General features: G+C 49.0%; 1 protein-coding gene across 1 annotated transcript in view; it reads left to right on the top strand.

The window, feature by feature from the left end:
* The window catches only part of ASB18 (ankyrin repeat and SOCS box containing 18), a 63,079-nt gene that overhangs the window by 32,859 nt on the left and 8,017 nt on the right, over positions 1 to 22,203 (top strand). The window contains exon 4 of the mRNA XM_004262559.4: positions 12,472 to 12,976. Coding sequence (XP_004262607.1) covers positions 12,472 to 12,976 — 505 coding nt within the window. The remainder of the gene's footprint in view (positions 1 to 12,471; positions 12,977 to 22,203) is intronic.

Below are 22,203 nucleotides of genomic sequence, written 5' to 3'. Positions count from 1 at the left end.
TGTTCAAAGTCAATTATCTTTTAAATATATTGAAATAATAAGAAAAAAAGTTTTTATGTTTACCCATGTAGTTCCTATTTCCAGTTCCCTTCATTCCTTTGTATAGACTGAAGATTCCATCTGGGATCATCTTCCTTCTGCTTGGAGGACTTTCTTTAATATTTCTTATAGTGAAGGTCTGCTGGGGATGAATCCTTTTGGGGTTTGTATGTTTGAAAAAGTCTTTATTTCATCTGAGTGTTTGAAAGGTACTTTTGTTGGGTAGAGAATTCTAGGTTGACAGGTTCTTTTCTTCTTTCAGTGTTTTACACTCGTGGCTCCACTGTCATCTAACTTGAATTTTTATTTATTTCTTTTTTTTAAATAAATTTATTTATTTATTTATTTTTATTTTTAGCTGTGTTGGGTCTTCGTTTCTGTGCGAGGGCTTTCTCCAGTTGCGGCGAGCGGGGGCCACTCTTCATCGCGGTGCACAGGCCTCTCACTGTCACAGCCTGTCCCGTTGCAGAGCACAGGCTCCAGACGCGCAGGCTCAGTAGTTGTGGCTCACGGGCTTAGTTGTTCCACGGCATGTGGGATATTCCCAGACCAGGGCTCGAACCCGTGTCCCCTGCATCGGCAGGCAGATTCTTAACCACTGCGCCACCAGGGAAGCCCTAACTTGAACTTTTAATCTTTAAATCTTCTATCTATCTGATCTTTGTTCTTTTGTATATAGTGTCCTTTTTTTCTGGCTTTAATATCTTCTCCGTTTCACTGGTTTTAAGCAATTTGATCATGATGTGCTTTGATGTAGTTTTCTTCATGTTTCTTGTCCTTGAGATTTACTGATTTCTTGGATCTGTGGGTTTATACTTTTCATCAAATTTGGAAAATTGTTGGCAATTATCCCTTCACATATTTTCTATATGATCCCCTCCTCTGCCTCAGGGACTCCAATTGCATATATGTTACACCACTTGAAGTTGTTCCACAGTTCACTAATGCTCTGTTTTTTTGCATTTTTTTCTTATGTAATTGATTTACATTTTGTTCTGAAATCCCTGATCTGCCGTTAATCCCATCCAGTGTATTTTTCGTCTCAGACATTATAATTTTCAACTTTAGAAGCCCAATCTTAGGTCTTTTTAAAATATCTTTCATGTCTTTACTTAACATGTTCAATCTTTCCTCTAGCTTCTCAGATATATGGAATACAGTTCTAATAACTATTTTAATGTTTCTATCAATTCTATCATCTGGGTATGAATAACATTTTCTTTATTTTAACTTTGTTCATTTTGTAAATTTCAGATTCACATAAGGCATAGTTGTGAGAGATAAGATATGTAGATATAAGATTCAAAGTAGAAATGCTTATGAATATATTTCTCCATGATTTTTTTGAAGCTCTAAGTAGATAGCTATTCTGCATGGATACTAAATAAAGATTAACTTCTACCTCATTTTAACTTACAATTTCTATCCTTGAGTCATTTGGTAGATGATTTGCTGGTGTACAAAGTTGCCATCTGGTGACAAAATTATAGAAACCCCATCTATTTTTGAAAAGCACAGCTCTAAGTTCATCCAATAATGATTCCTTCCCTACAAGCATTCAGTCGCAAGTTGTTGAACTCTACAAGGTGCTGGGGCTGCGCTGTGTTATACACAGTCTATTCCCGCAAGACGCTTTTGGTTTCAAAGGAAAGGAAGGTAATTTACAGCAGGTGCTAGACACTGAGCCAAGCATATGTAGAATCCACTATGTGCACGGAAGTTGAGAGTGTGAGCTGGTAAATCTCTACTGGAAATTTTCTAGGAGAGAAAGAGGCACCAGCTCTATTCAAGGACATAAGCCAATCAAATCAAAACAAATGTCTTTCTATATACTAAGAAAACGGGCAAAATTATTAGGCAGTTTTACATTGATTGCACTCAGTTTTCATCATATTTTTATACCCTACAATTTTATGTTACAAGTACATAGTTTGCTACATCTGAGGTCTGGGTTGAATCCCAATCCCAACACTTACTAGCTGTGCAAGCTTGGGTAAGTTATTTCATTTTTCTGTGTCTCACTGTAATATTTGAGCCTACTATGTAGGGTGGTTATTATGAGAATTAAATTAGCTAATGTAGGAAAAATGTTTAGAAGAGCACCTTGCATATAGTTAAGAATTACGTAGGTGCTGACTGCAATTCCTGAGGCCTCTTGTATAATCATTGTGTCTATCTTACAAGAATTGAAAAAACATTTCACTGTTTTTAATGAATATGGGGTTTGTGGTTTCTTTTATCTCCATATTTGTTGGTCATCTATCATTTATTCCCACTAATATCTCTAGTCAAGAACATACTCCCAATTATAACATATTCCTATGGAAAATATAACCCATTTGATGATATTGCATGTCTAGGAACACACCATGCTTCCCACCCCACCCCCCAAGAATGCATGTCTATATTTACTTTTCTGTTGTTCAAAATTAACTTCTCTAAATGCAGCATGGTATCCTGGATTGGATCCTGGAACAGAACGTGAACATTAGTGGGAAAAGTGGTGAAAGTCAAACAAAGTCAGTTAATAGTTTTGGACTGATGTTAATTTCTTAATGTGGGCAAAGGTACCATAATAATATAAGATGTGAACTTTAGAGGGAGCTGGATGAAGAGCATTTGGGAACTCTGCACTATCTTTGCAACTCTTCTGTAAATCTAAAATAATTTTAAAATAGAAGGAGTTTTAAAAACCAAGTTTTCTTCATACCTTGGGCTCCAAACTTCCACCTTACAGTATTAGAAAAATATTGCTCTTTACTAAGAAATGAGGATGTATCACCTACTCAGAACACAAAATATTGTGAATCCTGACAACAGCCCTTAAGACAAACCAACAAGCTTACATTCGGAGCCGAGGCACATGCAGACCGTTCAAGCTACTCGGCTTACACACTGTGTGATAGAAACTCATTTCCTGGTTTCAGCTGGTTTTTCAGAAATCATTCAGATCTAGTACATTGTTTAATAAAGAAAGACTTTTAAAATGTCTTTATATTAACATGGGGCTTTTAAAATCTCTTTTCTTTTGTCTTTCTCTTCCTCTTTGTTCTTTTTCTTCTCATTTTCTCTTCTGTCTCCTTATGTCTCTCTACATGACTCTTTCTCCCTGGTGATTTCATTTGACAGTCTTGACTTCGTTAAATCCACGCTATTGGGGGAAAGTTTAAGATATGCGATGAACACACCAGAAGTTCAGGCAGAACTATGCAACAGCTGACTTAGAATATCAATGATTTGATGGAAGATGCTGGCGGGTCCCCTTGAACACCTCTACAATAACATAGCCAACTACCTTGAAGGATAAAAGTTAACAGATGTCAGAGAGGGCCTGAGGTTTAGACTACGGCTTTTCAGCTCTGAAGAGTCCCCCTAAAGTTAGACTCCGAGGAGGTCTGGCTTCAAGTAGTATAAACATTATCACTTTGACAGGAAAGAGCTACTTTCTCCAGAACCTTTTTATACATAGTAGATTTTAGGTCATCCTTAATTTTTTTACCTTACAGTAGAGAGGGGGTCGTTGACCTACATACAGAGCCACTTCATTTTCTTACTCTTGATGACAATGGTCTCCACACCTAGGGACCCAGTTCTGCTGCCTCCCCTTTTAGTCAGCAATTCTCCATGGGTGCAGGACTTTAAAACCTTTGAGTCTCTGAGTTCCTGGGATTTAAAAAAAAATTATCTGTGCTTCCTTCCAACCAGCAAGCTTCAGAATTCAGAATTCAACACACAAAAAGGGATATCGGAGCTTTAATCTAGGAGCCTTTTGAAGAGATTTTCCCAAAAAGAAAAGTTCCAGTAAAGTTACTCTCTTCACATTAGTAGCCTGCATGCCAGCCTCGCCCTATTTATTATCAGACTCCTCTCCTTGACCTTTTTAAAATTCTGAGATAATTAAAATGAGAAAAGAATGAACAGAGTCCTGATTCTTTTTCTCATCTAAAGCTGTCTTGATTTAAACAAAAGTGAGGAGGGTTTGCTTCCTTCACAAACGTATTAGTTAAAAAGCATGGAAGTTTACTTCTTGGTCCCAGTTGTGTCAATTCAACTAAATAAAAATTCATTCGTAAGCCAGAATTGGACTTGTGGAAGCAGCTAATTATCTTGGGAGGAAAAAATTATTGAAGAAAATCATTGGACAATTCTTTTCTAACTCAGACCTGGCACGTTGAAATCTGGGCAGAGAGAAAGGAAGTATGACTCTTCCTGAGGAAAGAAAGGCACTCTCTGGTCAGGATTTGAACAGGGACAACTATTCTGAGTCCTCGCCCCAACCCCCAAAGCCTTTGCCTAATAACAGGAGGTTTGCTTGCATGAGGTTCCAGCTCATGAGCATCGATGTATATTCCACTAAACGGTCCACTCTCCACATCCCAGATGAGTGACGGATCGTTGTTCAAGTGGAGGGGAGAAAACATGGTCTGCTTCAACAGGACTTTGAGGCATCTCAAGGAATATTAAAGAACAAGGTGTCAGTTAGGGGCTACTCCCACTGGATGATTTGATATTTGTAGAAGAACTTCACTTTTTTTTTTTTTTTCCTTTTCTGCCATGCGGCAAGTGGGATCCTAGTTCCCTGACCAGGGATCGAACTCGCGTCCCTGCAGTGGAAGCACGGAGTCTTAACCACTGGACCACCAGGGAAGTCCAGAACTTCACATTCTGAGCACTTGCAAGTGTCTTACATGCTATGATCCTCCCCGCAGGCCTGCAAGGCATGGTTATCCCCAGTTTACAGGTTAGAAACCTGAGGCTCACCAACAGCCCATGTTTTGCCGTTAAGTGGCACAGTGTAAACTGTCAGAGCCAGGTTTGAAAGCCAAGCGCCGTAAGGGAGACGGATGTTGAGAGGTAGCGTCTCCCTTGTTAACCTAATTTTTTCAAAAACTGCCGATAGTCAGAAAGTAGCTCTGCTCATCTCTAATCACGACCTTTCAAACATGTTCCATCGTAGGTTTAGCCTCCTTCCTTGCCACTTCTGGCATCTCAGGCAGATTCCTCAGTTTTCTGGTCACTTGCCAAGTTCTATTTGAATACAGACAACTCGCTGTCAGGAATTAAAAGAGGTAATCCAGGCCAAATCAAACCTTCACCCTCTGGGCAAAATCCTTGATCAGACACCTCAGGAAAGATATACAAATGGCCAATAAGCAAACAGAAAGGTGCTCAACATCACTCGTCATCAGGGAAATGCAAATTAAAACCATGAGGAAATATGCTTTACGTTACACCCGTGAGGGTGGCTAAAGTCAAAAAGACAGACAACACCAAACACTGGCAGGAATGTGGAGCAACGGAAACGTCACACACTGCTGTTAGGAGTGTATAATGATGTAATCACCTTGGAAAACTGTTCAGCAGTTTCTTTTAAAGTTGAATATACACCTACCAGCAATTCCACTTCTAGATATTTATCCAAAAGAAATGAGAACGTATGTCCACAAGAAGACTTACATTAAAATGTTCATAGCAGCTTTATTCATAATAGCCAAAAAATGGAAATACCCAAATGCCCATCAGAATCAAAAGGAGAATGAATTTTTTCATTATGGTGAGTCCATACAATTAAATATGACTCAGAAATAAACCAGAATGAGTTACTCACGCATGCAACTATGTGGATGAGCGTCAAAGACATTCTGTGGAGCTAAAGAAGCCAGACACAAAAAGGTAGAAAATTCTAGAAAAGGCAAAACATGGTGAGAGAACTCAGAAGCATGGTTGCCTGTGGGGGTGATGACTGGCTGGTAGCAAACACAAAGGAAATTCTTGGAGAGATGAAAATATACTACGTCTTGACTGGGATGTTGGTTACAAACTTGTATTCCTTTGCCGATTTCTGCACCTATGCGTTTCTCTGTATGCAAATTTACCTGACTTAAAAAATATATGCATATAAAACTGTTCTCTCATACAAGTCCCAGCTCCCCCCCACCTCACCCTCATCCCTGCCTAAAAAGAGAGTAGAGTCTTTTATTTCACTTTTCCTCCTTCTCTTCACCTCACTCTGATGCCTCTGGGTCTCCCTCTTCATCCAGCGTGCTGGGGCCGGGGGAGGAGAGAAAGGCTGCCCATTTCTTGTTGAGGAGGGGACACTGGTGAAGCTTCCAGAAAGTCAGATACTCCTTCAAGGGCAAGTGAAGCAAACAGTGGAGCTATAACTTCTCTAAGTTTGCTCCCTAAATCAGTCCTCAGTCCCCCAAAAGGCAGAATTTCACTCGCTGTCCGGGGAGAATTTGCCAAAAATACCCGCTGCGGCCACAACCATCCAACACTTCCGAAGCAAATTAAACGGCAGCTGTTGCTCTAAGGGGAAACGCAAGGATGGAAATGGCCGGCAGGTTCCCTCTCCATCTCCCCGCTACCCTTAAGCATTTGTCCATTCACATCAGCCCTTTCAATTGTAAACCTTTATGCTTGATCGTCTCACAGCTTAGCATCCCGGGAGATGCTAAGGGAGGGAGAAGAAAATACAGAGCAGAAAGGGGCGGGTGGCAGGTCCCCCAAGGAGAGGCTCAGCAGAAGGTCCTGGGAAACCAAGTGGAGTCACTCCTCCATCAAAGTCAGGGCAGCGGCTTCCCCACCCTTCGTTTGGAGCCAGCTGGGGAGTCGATCCACAGAGGGAGCCTCCTTTCAATGGAAAGCACGGCTGTGTTTTCCTCCCAGGTCTCTCCCCTCTGTCCCCTGCCTCCCCCCATTCCTGCCTTGCCCAGCATCCAGCCGATCTGCCTGCCCCCACCAGCGGACCCAGGCTTCGGGCTGCAGCCACCCTGCCCCGGGGACACGTCTCCAGCCCATCTGCCTCTGCGTCAACTCCGAGTAGGAAAAGCAGCATAATGATGATTCAACAAGACTGGTTCATGACACCCATGACTCTCGCTGAGCACACTGCCTGGCGCGAAGCCCCTCCCGTCTGTCAGAAGGAATTCGGGCAGCAACCATGGGAGGAGGACAGTGAAGGATTGCCCAAGGACTCTGGCGACGTCCAGCCACTGAAACCGTTGCTCAGGAGACAGAAGCTGAACACACTGACAAAGGGCTTAGAAGCAATGCCTGTTTCCCCTCGAAAAACTTTAAGTGATCTTGGTGAATTTCGCCTTACGTTTAATAGTTCTTTGTCACTGTTGTCTTTCAGTACCATCGTTAGGTCGTTGACTCACTCTCTTAGCCAGCGGTAGCTGGGGTTCACATCTCAAGCAGCATGTTCTGTGGCGTCACCATCACATCCCAGGTCCCCGCCCTTGAGATCACTGCTGACCCCTCAAACACATCTTCACTGAAAACCAGGGAGAATGAAATCTATGGCGCAGAGGTGCCCACAGGACTGGACGAGCAGCAGGTTCCTGTTGTGTGTTGTTGTATAGCACGAGGTCCACGCGCCAGGAGACCTCCTTGGCCTTCTGCTGCCTTCAGTGTTCTGTCAGTGAGTCTGTGCAGGAATCCCATGGAGTGCTCAGAGAAGAGACGCTCCCCCTCGCCTTGACAAGCTGCTGGCGTACAGAGCATGGGGGAAATTCTCTACTTATTGAATGAGCCAATGAATGAGAAGTTTAGAGAGAACTTACGGGAAATGCCTAGGACCATGCCCGGCTCATAAAAGGTGCTTAACAAATAGTACCAACGGGAAGAGCAGCCGGGCGGGTAGGGTGACTGAGAAGTAAGCCAGACACAGCAGCCAGGGTCTCTGCCCTGCCACCTCTGGGCTGGTTGGCCCTATACAAATCACTGGTCTTCTTCTAAGCCTCAATTCCCCCCCCTGCAAACTCCACCTACAACACAGATTTGTTGCAAGGACTAAAGATAACATTCTTCTAAAAATAAATAAAAAGACCATGTGCTGGGGAATGCACTGACCACCCAGCTCAGAACCAGAGGCTGTGAAATACCACTTTTGAGGGCTTTGTGCAACTAGACGGATGGTGAGGAGGAACGCGGGAGAACGAAAGCCTGGAGCTGGCTCTGTCTCATGGGGCGCAGGGCGGCTTGGCAGGTGGTGTGAAAGGGTAAGGAAGAGGTGAGCAGTGAGGAAGCCCGGGCTGAGGCACTCGGCACCTTTCTGCACCTGCGAGGCGAGTGGGAAAGCCAGCGCTTCGGGAAGATGCTGGAGGTGGCTGGGAGCGGTGTGTGGGATGTAGGCTCAGAGTCCCACTTCCCTCTTTAGAAATAAGTTAAAATGACATTCATTCAACAGCCCTTGATGGGTTCATCTCTATTAACTCCTGCCTTTTGGCTCAAGCCACTTTTTCTGTGTGCTGTCAACCTTGGGCCCCATAACAGCTTGTCACCTCGATCATTATCAAAGATGGGGATGAGGGATGGTGGTGGGGTGGGGAGTGTTTGCCCAAGTTGCTTCATATCTGAGGTTGTTCAGACAACACAGCAGCTCCTTAATCTCGTAAGACAGAGACAAGTCATTCTGACATCGTCAGATGGGAACTTACCCTTGGTTCCCGACAGCGACTGTCCTACACTGGCTCCAGGCCCTCCTTCTTGTGTCTATCAGGATAGCAGGAAACCTGCTCACAAAATCTCCCCTGGGAGGAAAGCGCTTGGCCAAAGCTGGGTTTCCCACACAGTCCTGCAAAGGCTTGGGTGGTACTTTCCCCGCTGGACCACTTCTTCCTTGACTGGAGACACTGACCCACACAAGGTCAGGTCTTGCAGGTCCCCAAGACTGTTATCACTGCTCTGCTTAGCCCTGAGGACCTTCCACCCACCCCCACCCGCTCCTCTCGACTCACCTTCTCGGAGGCACTGCCATACGTGCTTTCCCAGATCGTTGCTTACGCCTGGACAGATCAATGGAAAATTTGAGAGCATTCTGGGAACCTGGAAAGCTGAGCTGACATTCTTAGAATCCAAGAGATGCTGCTGTAGCAGTGGGGGATGGTTTTGTTATTAGTAAGTAACCTCTGTTTTGGTCCCTCTGTCAAATTGCAACTCTGATTCATTTTGGAAAATGAATTTGAAAATACAGGCAGGCAGAAAGGAAACAAAAGCACCATCACCCCATTATCCAGAGGTAAATTCGCTGGCTTGTGTATTTCTAGGCTTTCTTCATATGCACATACACACCTGCTCTTTTTTTTTAAATGCGAGTGCTCCATGCGGTTTTGTAACCCGATCTTTTCACATGACCACTGCAAATAGTTTTCCATGTCATTAAACAGGTTCCCACAACTTCATTTTTAAGGACTGCCCAGTGTGTGCCAGCAGCTATGTGCCCCAGTCAATTTGTTGTGTTGTTTTTTTCTCCTGCCTGTGGTCTGCAACTTACATCATTATCTGCTCTAAGGAAGTACCAACGTTTAGCCAATTAGAAGCTCTCCATTAAAAACGAAAAGGGCATCTGCAGCCCTCCAGAGGGTGGGCCAGCAACCTCATTCTTCTGAAAGGTATCTTTGTTGCAAAGAGCAACCTGGCCGTCAGCCTGTTAGGCTGTGGACGTGGAAAAGAGACCCACTTATATTCCCTGGTGGGCTTCTTCAGAGAGGTTGGGCTGCTTTTAAAAAAAAAAAAAAAAAGAGCAGAAGAAAATGTTTTGTAATTGTTTGTGAGTGCACACAGGCTCAGTGGCAAAATGAGACGGAACCCTTGATTTCTAACCTCCTGCTGCACTGTTCAAAATTCCTCCCAGAGAGGCAAGGAGGAAGCAGATCTGAAGCACTCTGATTGTCAAATTTGCATCTTCTCTTAGCTGGTTATCGTCCCAAAGGACATTTCACATCAAATTGTACTTGTCTGTAAAGATCTTCCACCCAAGACAGACCACTTCCCAAGATACTGCTGATATGGAGGCTAGAGAAATACAGAGAGAGGATTTAAAACATTGAGAGTCCCTGGGTAGAAATGTAAACAGATTTAAGGGCAGCAGCTTCCGGCCTGGAAACCCCCAGAGGATCCCGTTCAGAGCCCCAGTCAGGTAAAGAACAGGACAGACAGCCACCACACGAAGGAAAACCGGAGGAAGTTCATTTACGAAATGCGTGTGTGCAACGTGCTCTCAGGGAACACCAACAGTGGGCTAGCCCTGCCCTCGGCGCGGAGAAGCAGAGATAAATAACCCCCCATTTCTACACCCAAGGAGCCAACCGTCTAAGAGAGGAATCAAACGTGCCGGCGAACATTTGAAACACAGTGTGACAAAGGCTGCGCCCAGACACTTAGGCACGAGGAACACGACAACACAGAGGTGTGACCCAGAGGAAGAGGAAGGAAGGACAGGACGTGTCCTAAGAACCACACCTGGTCAGGTAGGATCGAAACACGGGATGGAGCATCAGGAAATGAAACTGGTGAAGCCCACGGAAGCTGGAGCACGCGGTGTCCTGTGTCCCGCGGAAAGGAGCCTGGGCTTTCTTCAGCCGCCGGGAGGAGCCTCTGGGTTTTCAGCGGGCACAGGTCTTATGATTCACACTGGAAAGGCTCTTTCTGGGTAGTACGGAGCTTGTTAGACTGGCGCAGGGAACAAATTAAGAGACTGTCGTTAGCTTCAGGCAAAAAATGACTGGGGGCCTCAACAAAGGATGGTGACAACGGGGATGGAGGGAGGAAGCAGTTCAGGTGATTATTCAAGAGATGGAATCGACGGGGCTGAGTGGCCCACTGAAGAGGGGGTGGGGGACAGGGGGAAAGCGAAGAGCAAGTACTGCCCAGAGCGAGACCCCCAAGGAAGCAGAAGAGGACTACACCTGGGGCAAGAGGATCCGGAGGGAGCCCCTTCCTCAGACCTATGGAAGTAGGAGAGGGCAATCGTGTAGACGCAGACGCTAACAGGTATGGGGGCCGACCAGACGGCACAAGGCGGGAAGGACGGCAGTTCCTGGGAGAACGTGCACTCTGAGTGAAGCAGGGGTAGATTGCTGAGAAGGAAGAGAGTAGAAATAGGACCTCTTGGGGACAGCGGTCAACATTTGGAACAGCCAGTAAAGGCAAGGAAGGAGAAGCTGGTGCTCAGTCCTGGGAAGTAGAACCAAAGGGCCCTGAGGACCAGCTGAGCCCAGAGGCCAGTCTCCATGCATGGTGTTCCCTCCAGCAGCACCCTGCAGCCGAGGCGGGGAAGAGAGGGTGGGTGATGGTTGGGTTCCCAGCTGAAAATGTGGCCAACTGACGCAGGGGACGGCCACGTCCCCTCAACTCAAGGGACCTGAGGATGCCGAGAAGAGAGAGTGGAGGGCTGCCCAGGGAAGGAAGTGAAGCCAGGAAGGGCTGAGAAAGCCAGGGGCCGATGACCCAAGTCTCAACAGAGCAGAGATGAGTAGAGTACCAACAGGAGGGCTAGCGAGACGGACCAGAGCCTTACGCCGTGAAGTCAGCATGCTGGCGCGTCAGACGCCAGAAGTGGAGTAAACACACTGATGGCAACGTCCAGGAGGTGACCCGGGAGTGGGGGACTGAAGTGGGGCTGGTGTTCTGGCAGTGCCCGTGAAGGACAAGGGCCAGCAGATGGAGGAGGGTGGTGGGAGGGCCTCTGAGACTGTCCTACTTTCAGGCTGGTCCAGGCTGAGTTCCCCACCAGTGTCTGAGGCCCCACGTCCAGCATGGGTCTGCCCAGTCAGCAAATGCCACCTGGGCTTGGAGTGAGGGGCCTGGAGTTCTCCCAGGTGGAAGCTGCTCTCCTGGGAGAGGACAGTCTTGGGATCCACCTGATGGACCTGGAAGCAGCAGGAGACACCCACCTCTGGGGGAGACCACAGTGTCCCACGGGAGCCTACAAACCCCAGGACACCATCGTGGGATTTAGCAGCAGCCAAAATCCACAGTCTGTTCAAGGAGAGCTTGGTTGAAACCAAGATAGCCCCACAGCTGGGCATGGTTGCGGGTTTCGCCCATGCATCCAGTGCTGTCTGAGGACACCCCAGTGCCATTCTGTGTCCGTGTCTTGAGGGATGGATAGATTCCCTCCCAGGGAGTAAGGCAAGCCTTGCCTCACACCGTTGCCAAAGCGCAGGTACCTGCCGGCTGATAAAGAGCCCGACGGCCGAAGGGGCCCTCCTTAGAACCCTGACTCCCAGACCCTGCAAGTGCCACCTGTGACAAAGAGCCCGGGTAACTCGTGTTTCCAGCACCGTCACCTGAACCACATTACCTTCCAGGGTAGCACCAAGTAGTTACAAATTACAAGGCAAATATTAACGCGGCGCGTGGGTTCTTAGGACAAGTTCCTAGCTGTTGCCACCATTTGGTAACCTGTACCCCCAAGTTTGCCTTAATCTTTTTTTTTTTTTTTTTTTCCAGCTCAGTTTGAACTCCTATAGCCTGGGCACGGGAGACCTGGATTCCTGTCCTGGTTGTTTTAGGAGCCAACACTCCCCTGTGGGGAGGGAGGGGGTCCGAAGCGCCGGAACCCGCAGGCAGGGCGTGCTGGGCTGGGGGAGACAGGGCGTCCGTCGGGCCCAGCCCGGATGACTGACCTTGGCCTCCCCGCAGGTGCGCGCAATCGCTGCTGGAGCACGGTGCCTCGGTGCAGCGCGTGGGCGGCGCGGGCCTGGACACGCCCCTGCACGTGGCGGCTCAGCACGGCCTGGACGAGCACGCGCGCCTCTACCTGGGCCGCGGGGCGCTCGTGGACGCGAGGAACGCCCGCGGCGAGACGGCCCTGAGCGCGGCGTGCGGCACGGCGCGGCGGCCCGACGAGCAAGCCCGCTGCCTGCGCCTGTGCGCGCTGCTGCTGCGGTGCGGCGCGGCGGCGGACGCGCGCGACGAGGACGAGCGCAGCCCGCTGCACAAGGCCTGCGGCCACGCGCGCCACGGCCTGGCGCGCCTCCTCCTGCGGCACGGCGCCGACGCGGGCGCGCTCGACTACGGGGGTGCGTCGCCGCTGGCCCGAGTGCTGCACACGGCCGCCTGCGCCCCCGAGGCCGCGCCGCAGCGCACGCTGCAGGAGCTGCTCAACCACGGCTCCCCCACCGTGTGGCCCGACGCCTTCCCCAAGGTAAGAAGGGGTCGGGGACAGGCCACGAGGACTTGGCAGCGCAGGGACCCGGCCTGCCGCCGGGGGGCATTCAGCGCTTCTCAGACTTTCAGGGGCCCGGAACGCCCCCTGGAGACTGGTCCAGATGCAGATTCTGATCCCGCAGGAGGGGATGGCAGAGTCTGCATTTCTAGCAAGACTAGAGATGAGGGTGAGGTCTTGGAACCACACTTTGAGGAGCCAGGGCTGGGCAACCCTTTCTAGAGTCACTAGAAAATGAAAAGGTTGGGGGGTCAACAAGCATACTCGAGTGAGACCTTGCAGAGTTGTCACCTGGGGACGCCAGGCCCCTGTTTCTATGATGCCGTCATGGCTGAAAATATTTTAGCAGATTATCTTTTGGTGTAACTGATGAACAATGAAATCAGTCTCTTGTCGCATCTGGTATTTGGCTTGAAATGAAATACGCAACGTGACCATCCACCTTATTAATAGGATTAATGATAGCACTTCACAGATTTCTCTCATTCAGTCCTCACCACACGCCTGTGAAATACACCAGGTTCCTGACATTCCCTTACTTGGATTTCAATCAGGTGAAATGCCCTGTTCAGGGTCAAGGTTGTGTTGGGACCTCAACCCCACTTTGCAGACTTGGCTCTGAGCTGCCTGTCGCCTTTCCACGTGTCAGATCTGCACTGAAATGATAAAGATGAAGAATAAACATTTCTTATCAGAGAAAATAAAGACAAAATGTTTCTAAAAGGAAAGTTCCCAAGATACTAGTTAAAATAAGCGATTGTCCTCCCCCGAAAGACTTCATTGAAGGGAGGTCATTCCATTCGATGTAAAATTGGCTGTGCTAAATTTAAAAATTACCCCAGACTCACCGGTCATATGCCAGAGACGTGTCTGGCCTGATAAGCTTTACACAAATAGCCTAAAAGCTGTTATCCTAAAAGGACAACAGCTAGATGGTCTAGATGGTCTGAAATAGTGAGATTCACACATTTCTTTCAGATGCTAACTTTGCATCCCAGATGCATACGGAGTAAAACTCTTGTCTCTCAAAACACAGGTGAGAAATGGAAAATCCACCCAGACAATTCCCTGGGTGTTTCCTTACTTGACAAACTTGATGACAAGTTTCTTATGCCGCGTCTTGCACCGTCTTCGAGTCGTCCTCTTGAGGCATTCTACTAATGCAGTGACTTCCATGCCGTGCATGGACTCTTGAAAGGGAAGAAACGCCAGCCTTTCTGTATTCTGTAACACTTCCCTTTTATATTCATGATTTACATGTAGACGTTTCCCAATATTAGCAGGCTTAGTTCATCTACCGATGAAACGGAAACCTACCACCCCTCCAGTTCACACCGTGTGTACCTTAAACCAAGATGCACCCTTCAGCCCTTATGGTGTGAACGACATAAGGAATGAACAAGAAACAACAAAGAAGAAACAAGACTTCACATGATGCCCAACAGTGAAAAACACCTGGGACAAATTCTTTTAAAGAAAAAAGAAAATCAGTATATTTCAGTGGTGACCAGTAATAATCCTTTGTTAGCCTCGAAGGCATTCGATTGTTAGAGACCGCTGTCCAGGTTTCAATGTCCGAGGTGCAGCCCCACAGGCATCATCCCGGGGGACAGGACTTCTAGCACCTGAACTCTGTCTCCAAGGCTGTGGGAGTCACCCCACCCTGACCTAGAGATGCAGAGCAAACCCAGTGCCTCCCCTTTGGGCCTCCAGGGGCCCTGTCCTGGGATCCCCTCATGACATCCTTTGTCAGCCACACAGGAATGGAGCAGGTCAGTGGGTGGGGTGCGGGGTGGCTGTGGGTTTGGGTCTGGGGACAGTTAGTTACGACGGGGACCCAGAGGCCACGAGAGGTGCTTGGCTTCTGGAGATGATGATGAATCTCCCAGCAGTTCCACACCATTGCGGAAAGAACCGGAGTTTCTTTGAGAAATCTTAATACTTTGAGGCTTTCACAGAGCACAGTGCAGGGAACCTTCAGTCAGTTTGTTGAATGAGAGAAGGGGATTCCAGCAACTCCGGGGCACGGCGCTGCAGTTAAAATCTTTGGAAACGGGCCTCCGATGTCTTTGCGCTGAGACCCGCCCACACCTCGGGGTGGGGGGGGGGGGCAGGGGGCGGTGCGGAGGAGGTCCGCAGCCCCCTGCCCCCAGCACCCCACCCCCGGCGCCCCCGGCTAGGAGCAGGTTGCGGGCAAGAGCGCGTTTACTACCAACCTGGACATCCTCCAAGCCAACGTACAAGTGCCTGTGAGGCTCTGGCCTCGCCCCAGGACAACCAGGGCGAACGCTCTGGAAATGTGGCATCAGCATCCAGACCCCCTGCATGTGCTCCACCGGGAAAGGGGTCTAATCAGCACGCGGGACATCAAAGCGCAGACCCGACTCGCTCAGCAGCCCCGTGGAGCGCGCAGCAAACACGCTGAAACGAGCCACAAAGATGCTCTGCAGGCAGGACTCAGCGCCATGGCGAGGCGTACACAGAGGCACCGGGGAATGTCACAGAGCACGCCGGCCGTGGGCAGCAGCCGCGCTTTAAATAGATGTAAAGAGACACCCACGGAGCTCAGAATTACTGAGGCAAAAGGTTTCACAGCGAGCTTATGACATAAATCACAGTTCCCCGGTGCCCAGACAAAGGCACCAGCGCCGCAGCAGGCGGACTCGAAGCATCCGTCGGAGCCGCGCGCACTGCGCTGCCGCAAACATCAAAGCGGTGTCACGGCTGGGAAAGCAAAGCATGTGGACAATGCCAGGCCTTTCTGCCTGGCTGACCGCTACTTAACACCAGAGTCAGGTGGGGACGCGAGGGCAGGTGCAGGTGCGATGTCAGGATGCAGCCAGGTTTGAATTCTGGAAGTTGCCGGGACGCAGGGGGCCCGGCCTGGAGGAGAGCGGGCAGGAGGGCAGAGAAACGCCCACGAGGGTGGATCCAGACTAGCTGCCGCTGGTTGACTTCGTGGGTTCGATGCTTGGTCTGGGATAAAGGCCTTTGCTCACGTGCCTCTCTCCTCCTGCCCCTCACCTGGGCAGTCATAAATAACTCACACTTAGATTTGCCCAGGAGCTGGGGAAGTGCCAGGCCAACACCGGTGATGAAAGCTCTCCCCCACAGGCGTCCCTTAAGTACTTACTCATTCAACAAACATTTCTAGGGAGCGGCTGTGCTCCCGTGCTGGTGGTACAGTGTTGAACCGGAGCATGGGTATTTCCTGCCCTCATGGAGCGCAAGTCAGGTGGGTGAGATGGCCTTGACTCAGACAACCACACACACCACTAGGAAATTGCTGTGACGTGAAAAGCTGCAAAGCCAAGGCCCTCCAGACCTCGAAGGTGCCAAACGAGGGGCCAGACCTGGCTGAGCAGCGAGTCCGGGGTTCCCTCGAGGGCCTATAGAGTGATTCTGGATCTGAAGACGGGAGACTTAGCTGTGTGAAGAGGGGAGGGGAAATCATTCCAGGCAGAAGAAACAGCAGGTGCAAAGGTCTTGGGGCAGAAGGAACTCTGCAATATGTGCAGGGGTGGGGGGTGGGGGGATGACCCAGTAGCTGGAGGGGAAACAGCAAGAGCCGGGACCCTAGGCAGGGCCCCCGTTAAGGGTTTGCTCCTTTGTCTTAAGAAAAATAGGAATCTATTACGTCATCTTAAGCAGGACAGGTGACATAATCCAGTGAGAATTGGAGGGTGATTTCTCTGCTCAGGGGTAGAGAACATGCTCTCTTGGGGGCTGCTGGGAAACCCCTGGCTGCCGTGCGGTCCAGGTGAGGGATGCAGGCAGCTGGAGCAAGGGGAAATGGGAGGTGGAGGGCGAGAATGACAGATTCTAGAAATATCTGCAAACCTCTGGTCTTGCCTCTCCTTCTGGGCATTGACCACGCTGCACATATGGACCTGAAGTTTTTGTTTTCTTTTTACCGAATTACGGAATTAGGTAACGTGACTTCACACTCCAATTTCCTAGAGTTTTCCGTGGGGGGAGCCTGGGGTCGCAGTAGTCAAAACCCAGGGCTCCCTTCCCTGCCTTTACACAGCAGTGCCTGCACGCTGCCCCCGTGGGAGCGGGGAGATGAGCTATCAGCAGTAGCGCGCCTCTGTTTTCCTTGCTTTTGTTTTATTTCTCCATCTACATAGAAAGCAGTGTGCCCGTGTGATTTTTCCCCTTAATTTTCTTTCTGCCGCCTCATTAGCTGAAGAGAGTGTGCGCGGACCCTAATGCCATCAGCGTGTCAGAGTAACGTGGCAGCCGCTTCTCCACAGACAGCAAGGAGGCAGCGGAGATTTTTTAACTGTGTTGGCGTAAAAATAATGAAGGCAGCCAGCTGCCTGGCAAACGTGAGGGGGGCACAGCACGGAGGGGTTGGGAAGGGCCCGGGAGCCCCAGAGAGGTGGAACAGAGGAGAGACAGGAAATGAATTCCCAGAGACAGGCAATAAGACTTTGTCACAGTCCGTGACCCAGGGAGGAGGGGCCTGGAGGAGGGGAGCTCTTACTGAGGGAGGGCAGCTGTTCCTGGGGGCTGGGGCTTGAGGGGAGGGATGGGGATGTCCAGGTAGCATGCAGTCACTGGGAACCATTGAATATTTTGCAGAGAAGTGAGAGGGCCAATGGGAGGGTAGCTGGAGGGTCCAGATTGGCCTGAGGAAAGTCTGAAGATGCAGGAATTGCCTAGGATACCATGTAAAGACAGACAGACTAGATCTGGAGGGATCCAGTGTGAACTGCTCTTTTCAATGGCATGGTTTCCTCCCAACACAGAAAAGGGGCCGATGGAATTCACTGTGCTCCCGGAAATGGCATGTTAGTGGTGGCTCGTGTAAGCCAGAAATACCAGCATGTCAAGAGCACACGGTGGGGTGCGAGGCTGGGCTGGGAAGATGCACGCCTGCCTGGCTCTCCCTCTGCAGCTCAGCCTACCGTGTTCATTCTCTCCTTCTCTAAAGCCCACTTAAGCCGGAGCTTGTGACAGTAATGGATTAGGGAAAAAACAAAATTGGGGTAGGGAGGGGACCAGAGATGATAATAGTAATAGGATTACCAATTTAAATGGGCAGCTGCTCCTGTCTTCATGTTAAAATATCTGTGAAGACGTAGACAGGAGGAAGGAAGGATAGAAGGAAGAGGGGGAGGGGGAGAAAGCAAACCCACGGCACCAACAGGAAGATCTCATGTCTGAGTCAGGAAGGGCTGACGCGGCTCTGCTCCACGGCCCTGAGTTTTCAGGCAATCAGGCAGACATTACAGACAAATAGTTCAAGTCCACCAGGCAGTAGGGGATGCTTGTGGAGGTGCAGTGCATCATGGGAGATGCAGTAAAGTGCAGAGGTGGAAACTGAGGAACCTGAGTTCCATAGCAACCTGCTACTTTGCTGGGGGGAGGGTGGGAGGAAGAGGCCTCCTGGTGGAGCACAGGTCACCAGGTTGGGCATCGCCCTCGCCAGCCTTCCTCCACTTTGCCCCTCCACCATCTCACAGGTGAACAGAGAACGGGACCATGGACTTCCCCTGCATGTTGACAGACCTCGTGTCTGGATCTCACCTTAATCAGAGATGAATACAGAAAAAAATTAATGGATTCATTGTGGGGAAGGGCAGAAGAAGAAAAATGAGATAGCATCCTGAGAGTAGAGACGAAATCTGTACCTCTCATCAAAAGATCCAGAAGAAGATCTGAAAAATTGTGTGCCCTGTGTGCCATCCTTTATGGAATGCAAGAAGATCTCGTCTTTAAATCCATAAAACCAGACAGGTTAAGCTGAGGAGTCAATAGAATGGCATGAAAAGGAAGATGGAGATAAATTTATACCAAGAAAGCAAGAGCACAGTGGTAGGTCAGATTACACATTAAAGGAAGTAGAAGGCAGAACTGATTCATTAAAAACATCAAATCAATGATGTAAGTGAGGGTGCTGTGCTGTTTGCATGTGTGCCCCCAGATCCAGTCCCTGCTGCCTCTGTGTTCTGCTCTGCGTCCTGATAGGGTACAGGGCCCCTTCAAGCTAACACAGAGCCCCATATCAGCTGGCTTCTGGCTGGGTTCAGCCAACGGAGACACCATGGGGAATTGGAGGCGGAGGGGGAAAAGCCAAGGTATTTCTCCCCCTCTTCCTCCACCTCAGGTAGCTTCTACTGCAGCACGTGCATCTCCATGGCTCCAGTACCCCCAGGCGGCTCCTTCTCATAGTCACAGCCCCACCAGGCAGCCCCTTGGTTCCAGCCTCCCTTTTATCTCTCCTAACAAGAAGCACAGGCTTCAGGATTGGTGGTTTCTGAGTCTCAGTGTCATCATCAAAGAACCAGATGCCTTTCAAGCTCAGTAAGTCAGCCTTGCCCTCAAAATGGTCCTTCTCTTGGTCCCTAAATGGCTTCCAGCAACTGGGCCAACCAGCCTCCTATTCAGATCCAGCTGTTTCCTCTAGAAGCTCTGAGGAAGTCTTTCTTTGTGTTTTATTGGCCTCAGTTGGCTTAAACCTGCCCTTCCCCAAACCATTAAATGATGAGTGGAATATAATTATCATGATTGAATTAATCTAATCATTTGGAGTGTTGGGAAGTCAACCACAATATTCACTACAAAGCACTAATATTAAAAGATCTTCTGGGGCTTCCCTGGTGGCAGAGTGGTTAAGAATACGCCTGCCAGTGCAGGAGACACGGGTTCAAGCCCTGGTCCAGGAAGATCCCACATGCCACAGAGCAACTAAGCCCATGCACCACAACTACTGAGACTGCGCTCTAGAGCCCCCAAGCCACAACGACTGAGCCTGTGTGCCACAACGACTGAAGCCTGTGTGCCTAGAGCCCGTGCTCCCAACAAGAGAAGCCACCACAATGAGAAGCCTGCACACTGCGACGAAGAGTAGCCCCCACTTGCGGCAACTAGAGAAAGCCCACATGCAGCAACGAAGACCCAACGCAGCCAAAAATAAATAAAATAAAATAAATTTATTTTTAAAAAAAAAGAGGGCTTCCCTGGTGGCGCAGTGGTGGAGAGTCCACCTGCTGATGCAGGGGACACAGGTTCGTGCCCAGGTCCAGGAAGATCCCGCGTGCCGCAGAGCAGCTGGGCCCATGAGCCATGGCCACTGGGCCTGCGCGTCCAGAGCCTGTACTCCGCGATGGGAGAGGCCGCAGCAGTGAGAGGCCCGCGTACCACAAAAAAAGAAAAAAAGAAAAAAAAAGAACTTCTTAAGTGCAAAAGAAAAAACAAAGCCAAGAAACTAAAAAACAAAGTGATGGTCGTAAAGGACAAAGAGCAGAGAGCCAATTCACAGATAAGTGATATTATTGAAGAACATACAACAATGGATCAGAAACAATAATCAAAGACATAATAGAAGAAGACTTAGCTGCACTAAAATATCTTAACGTAGAGAAGTTGAATGGACATTCTCTGCAAATCAGTGATGGGAGACACATACCTATATACATTCTAAAAAAAATGTTCTAAAAAGGCTTGCAGAGTATCCAAGCACCAAACAGGTTATTCATGAGGGAATAAAAATCAGGCTGGACTCAGAGTTCTCTGCTGCAGTGTTACTGTAAGACAATGAAATATCATCTACAGACTTTTAAAGCAAAGGTTCGGACGCTAGAATTCTAGTTTCAGCCAAGATAGCTTTCATTTTGAGGCAAAAGAAAGACCCTTTTAGATATCAAGGGCTCATAAGACATGCCTCCCTAATGCATTTTTTTAAAAGAAAAAATATTTCTGTTTACTGCGTTATTTATTCAACAAATATTTATTGAGCGCCAGCCATTTGCCAACAACATACTAGACGCTTAGGATACCTAATGAGTGGATAAATCAGGGGAAAAAGTATTGCTTCCCTCATGGAGCTCACATGCTAAGGGGGAAGACAGACATTAAACAACAAGCATAGTAAATGGGCCAATAAAATGATAAGGGCTAGGGGAGAAGAAGCAAGATGGGAGCCAGTGCGTTTTAAAGAGGGTAGTTAGGATGGGTGGTTTTTGAGTAGACTTCAGAGAGGGGAGGGAATCAGCTAAGCAGATGTCTAGGCAAAGAGCAGCCCAGCAGACAGGCCAAGAGTCTGTGGCCCCGAGGCTGGAGTGAGCCTGATCCACGTGGGGAACAACAGAGGAAGCAGTGTGGCTGAAGGTGGAGAGAACCAGTGGGACAGTAGCAGGAGATAAGATGGGAGAGGTGGGGGAGGGGCACAGACCGTGTGGGGTCTCGTAGGACATTGCAATGACTTTGGCCATTGGAGTGGTTTGAGCAGAGGAGGGGTATGGCCTGACTGACATCTTATGAGGCTTCTTGTGGTCTCCATGTTGAGAACATACTTTAGGAGGAACAGAAGGGAAGTGGGGAGATGACTTAGGAGGTTGTGACCTTAATCCACCTGAGGGATAACGGTGGCATGGACGAGGGAGGTGGTCTGATTCTGGATGTATTCTGAAGGTGGAACCAACAGGATTTCTTGACAGATTGGCTGTGGGACATGAGAGAAGAGGAGTCAAAGATGACTCCAAGACTTTTAGCCTGAGAGACTGAAAGGTGAGACGCACCATCAACTGTTATGGGGAAGCTTATGGGGAAAGTAAGTCCGGGGCTGAGGGAGAGACTTGGGATTTATGTTTCCAATACATTAAGTGTGAGACAGAGCCAGCCACAAGGAGATATCAAGTAAGCAGTTGGATATTCAAGCCTGGAGCTTGGGAGGGAGGTTTGACTGACCTGGAGATATGCTTTCGAGGGCCGGTGGCATATGGATGGTATTTAAAGCCAGGAAGCTGAATGAGATCACCAGGAAGGGAGAGTAAATAGAGAAGAGGAATGAGGACTAAATCCAAGGCCGTTCCAGCAGGGAGAAGATGCAGAGATGAGAAAGTAGCAGAGGAAACAGAAGGAGCAGCAGTGAGGGAGGTGAAGGAGTAGAAGTGTGGCTTCCTGGAAGCCAAGAGAAGAACACATCAAGTGGAGGACGTGATCAACTGTGTCAGAAGTGCTGATACACAGCACGAGGCGAGGCAGAGCCGTGACCACCAGATGCAGCCTGCTCATGGGCGCTCTTGGCAAGGGCGGGTTGGGTGGAGTAGTGGAGACAAAAGGCCAGATGGGATGGGAGTACCCAGTTGACCAAGATGTGATGGGAAAGACTGTCTCAGGATTGGGAAACTCAATCTGCACATTGTCTCAGGTCGACCTCTTAAATATCTCTCAAAATCTTTCTTCTCTTTCCATCC

The sequence above is a fragment of the Orcinus orca genome, chromosome 7, assembly GCF_937001465.1.
Source record: "Orcinus orca chromosome 7, mOrcOrc1.1, whole genome shotgun sequence".
NCBI classification, from domain to species: Eukaryota; Metazoa; Chordata; class Mammalia; order Artiodactyla; family Delphinidae; genus Orcinus; species Orcinus orca.
The sequence above is the reverse complement of the archived record's forward strand: the minus strand, read 5'-3'. Positions and strand labels throughout refer to the sequence as shown.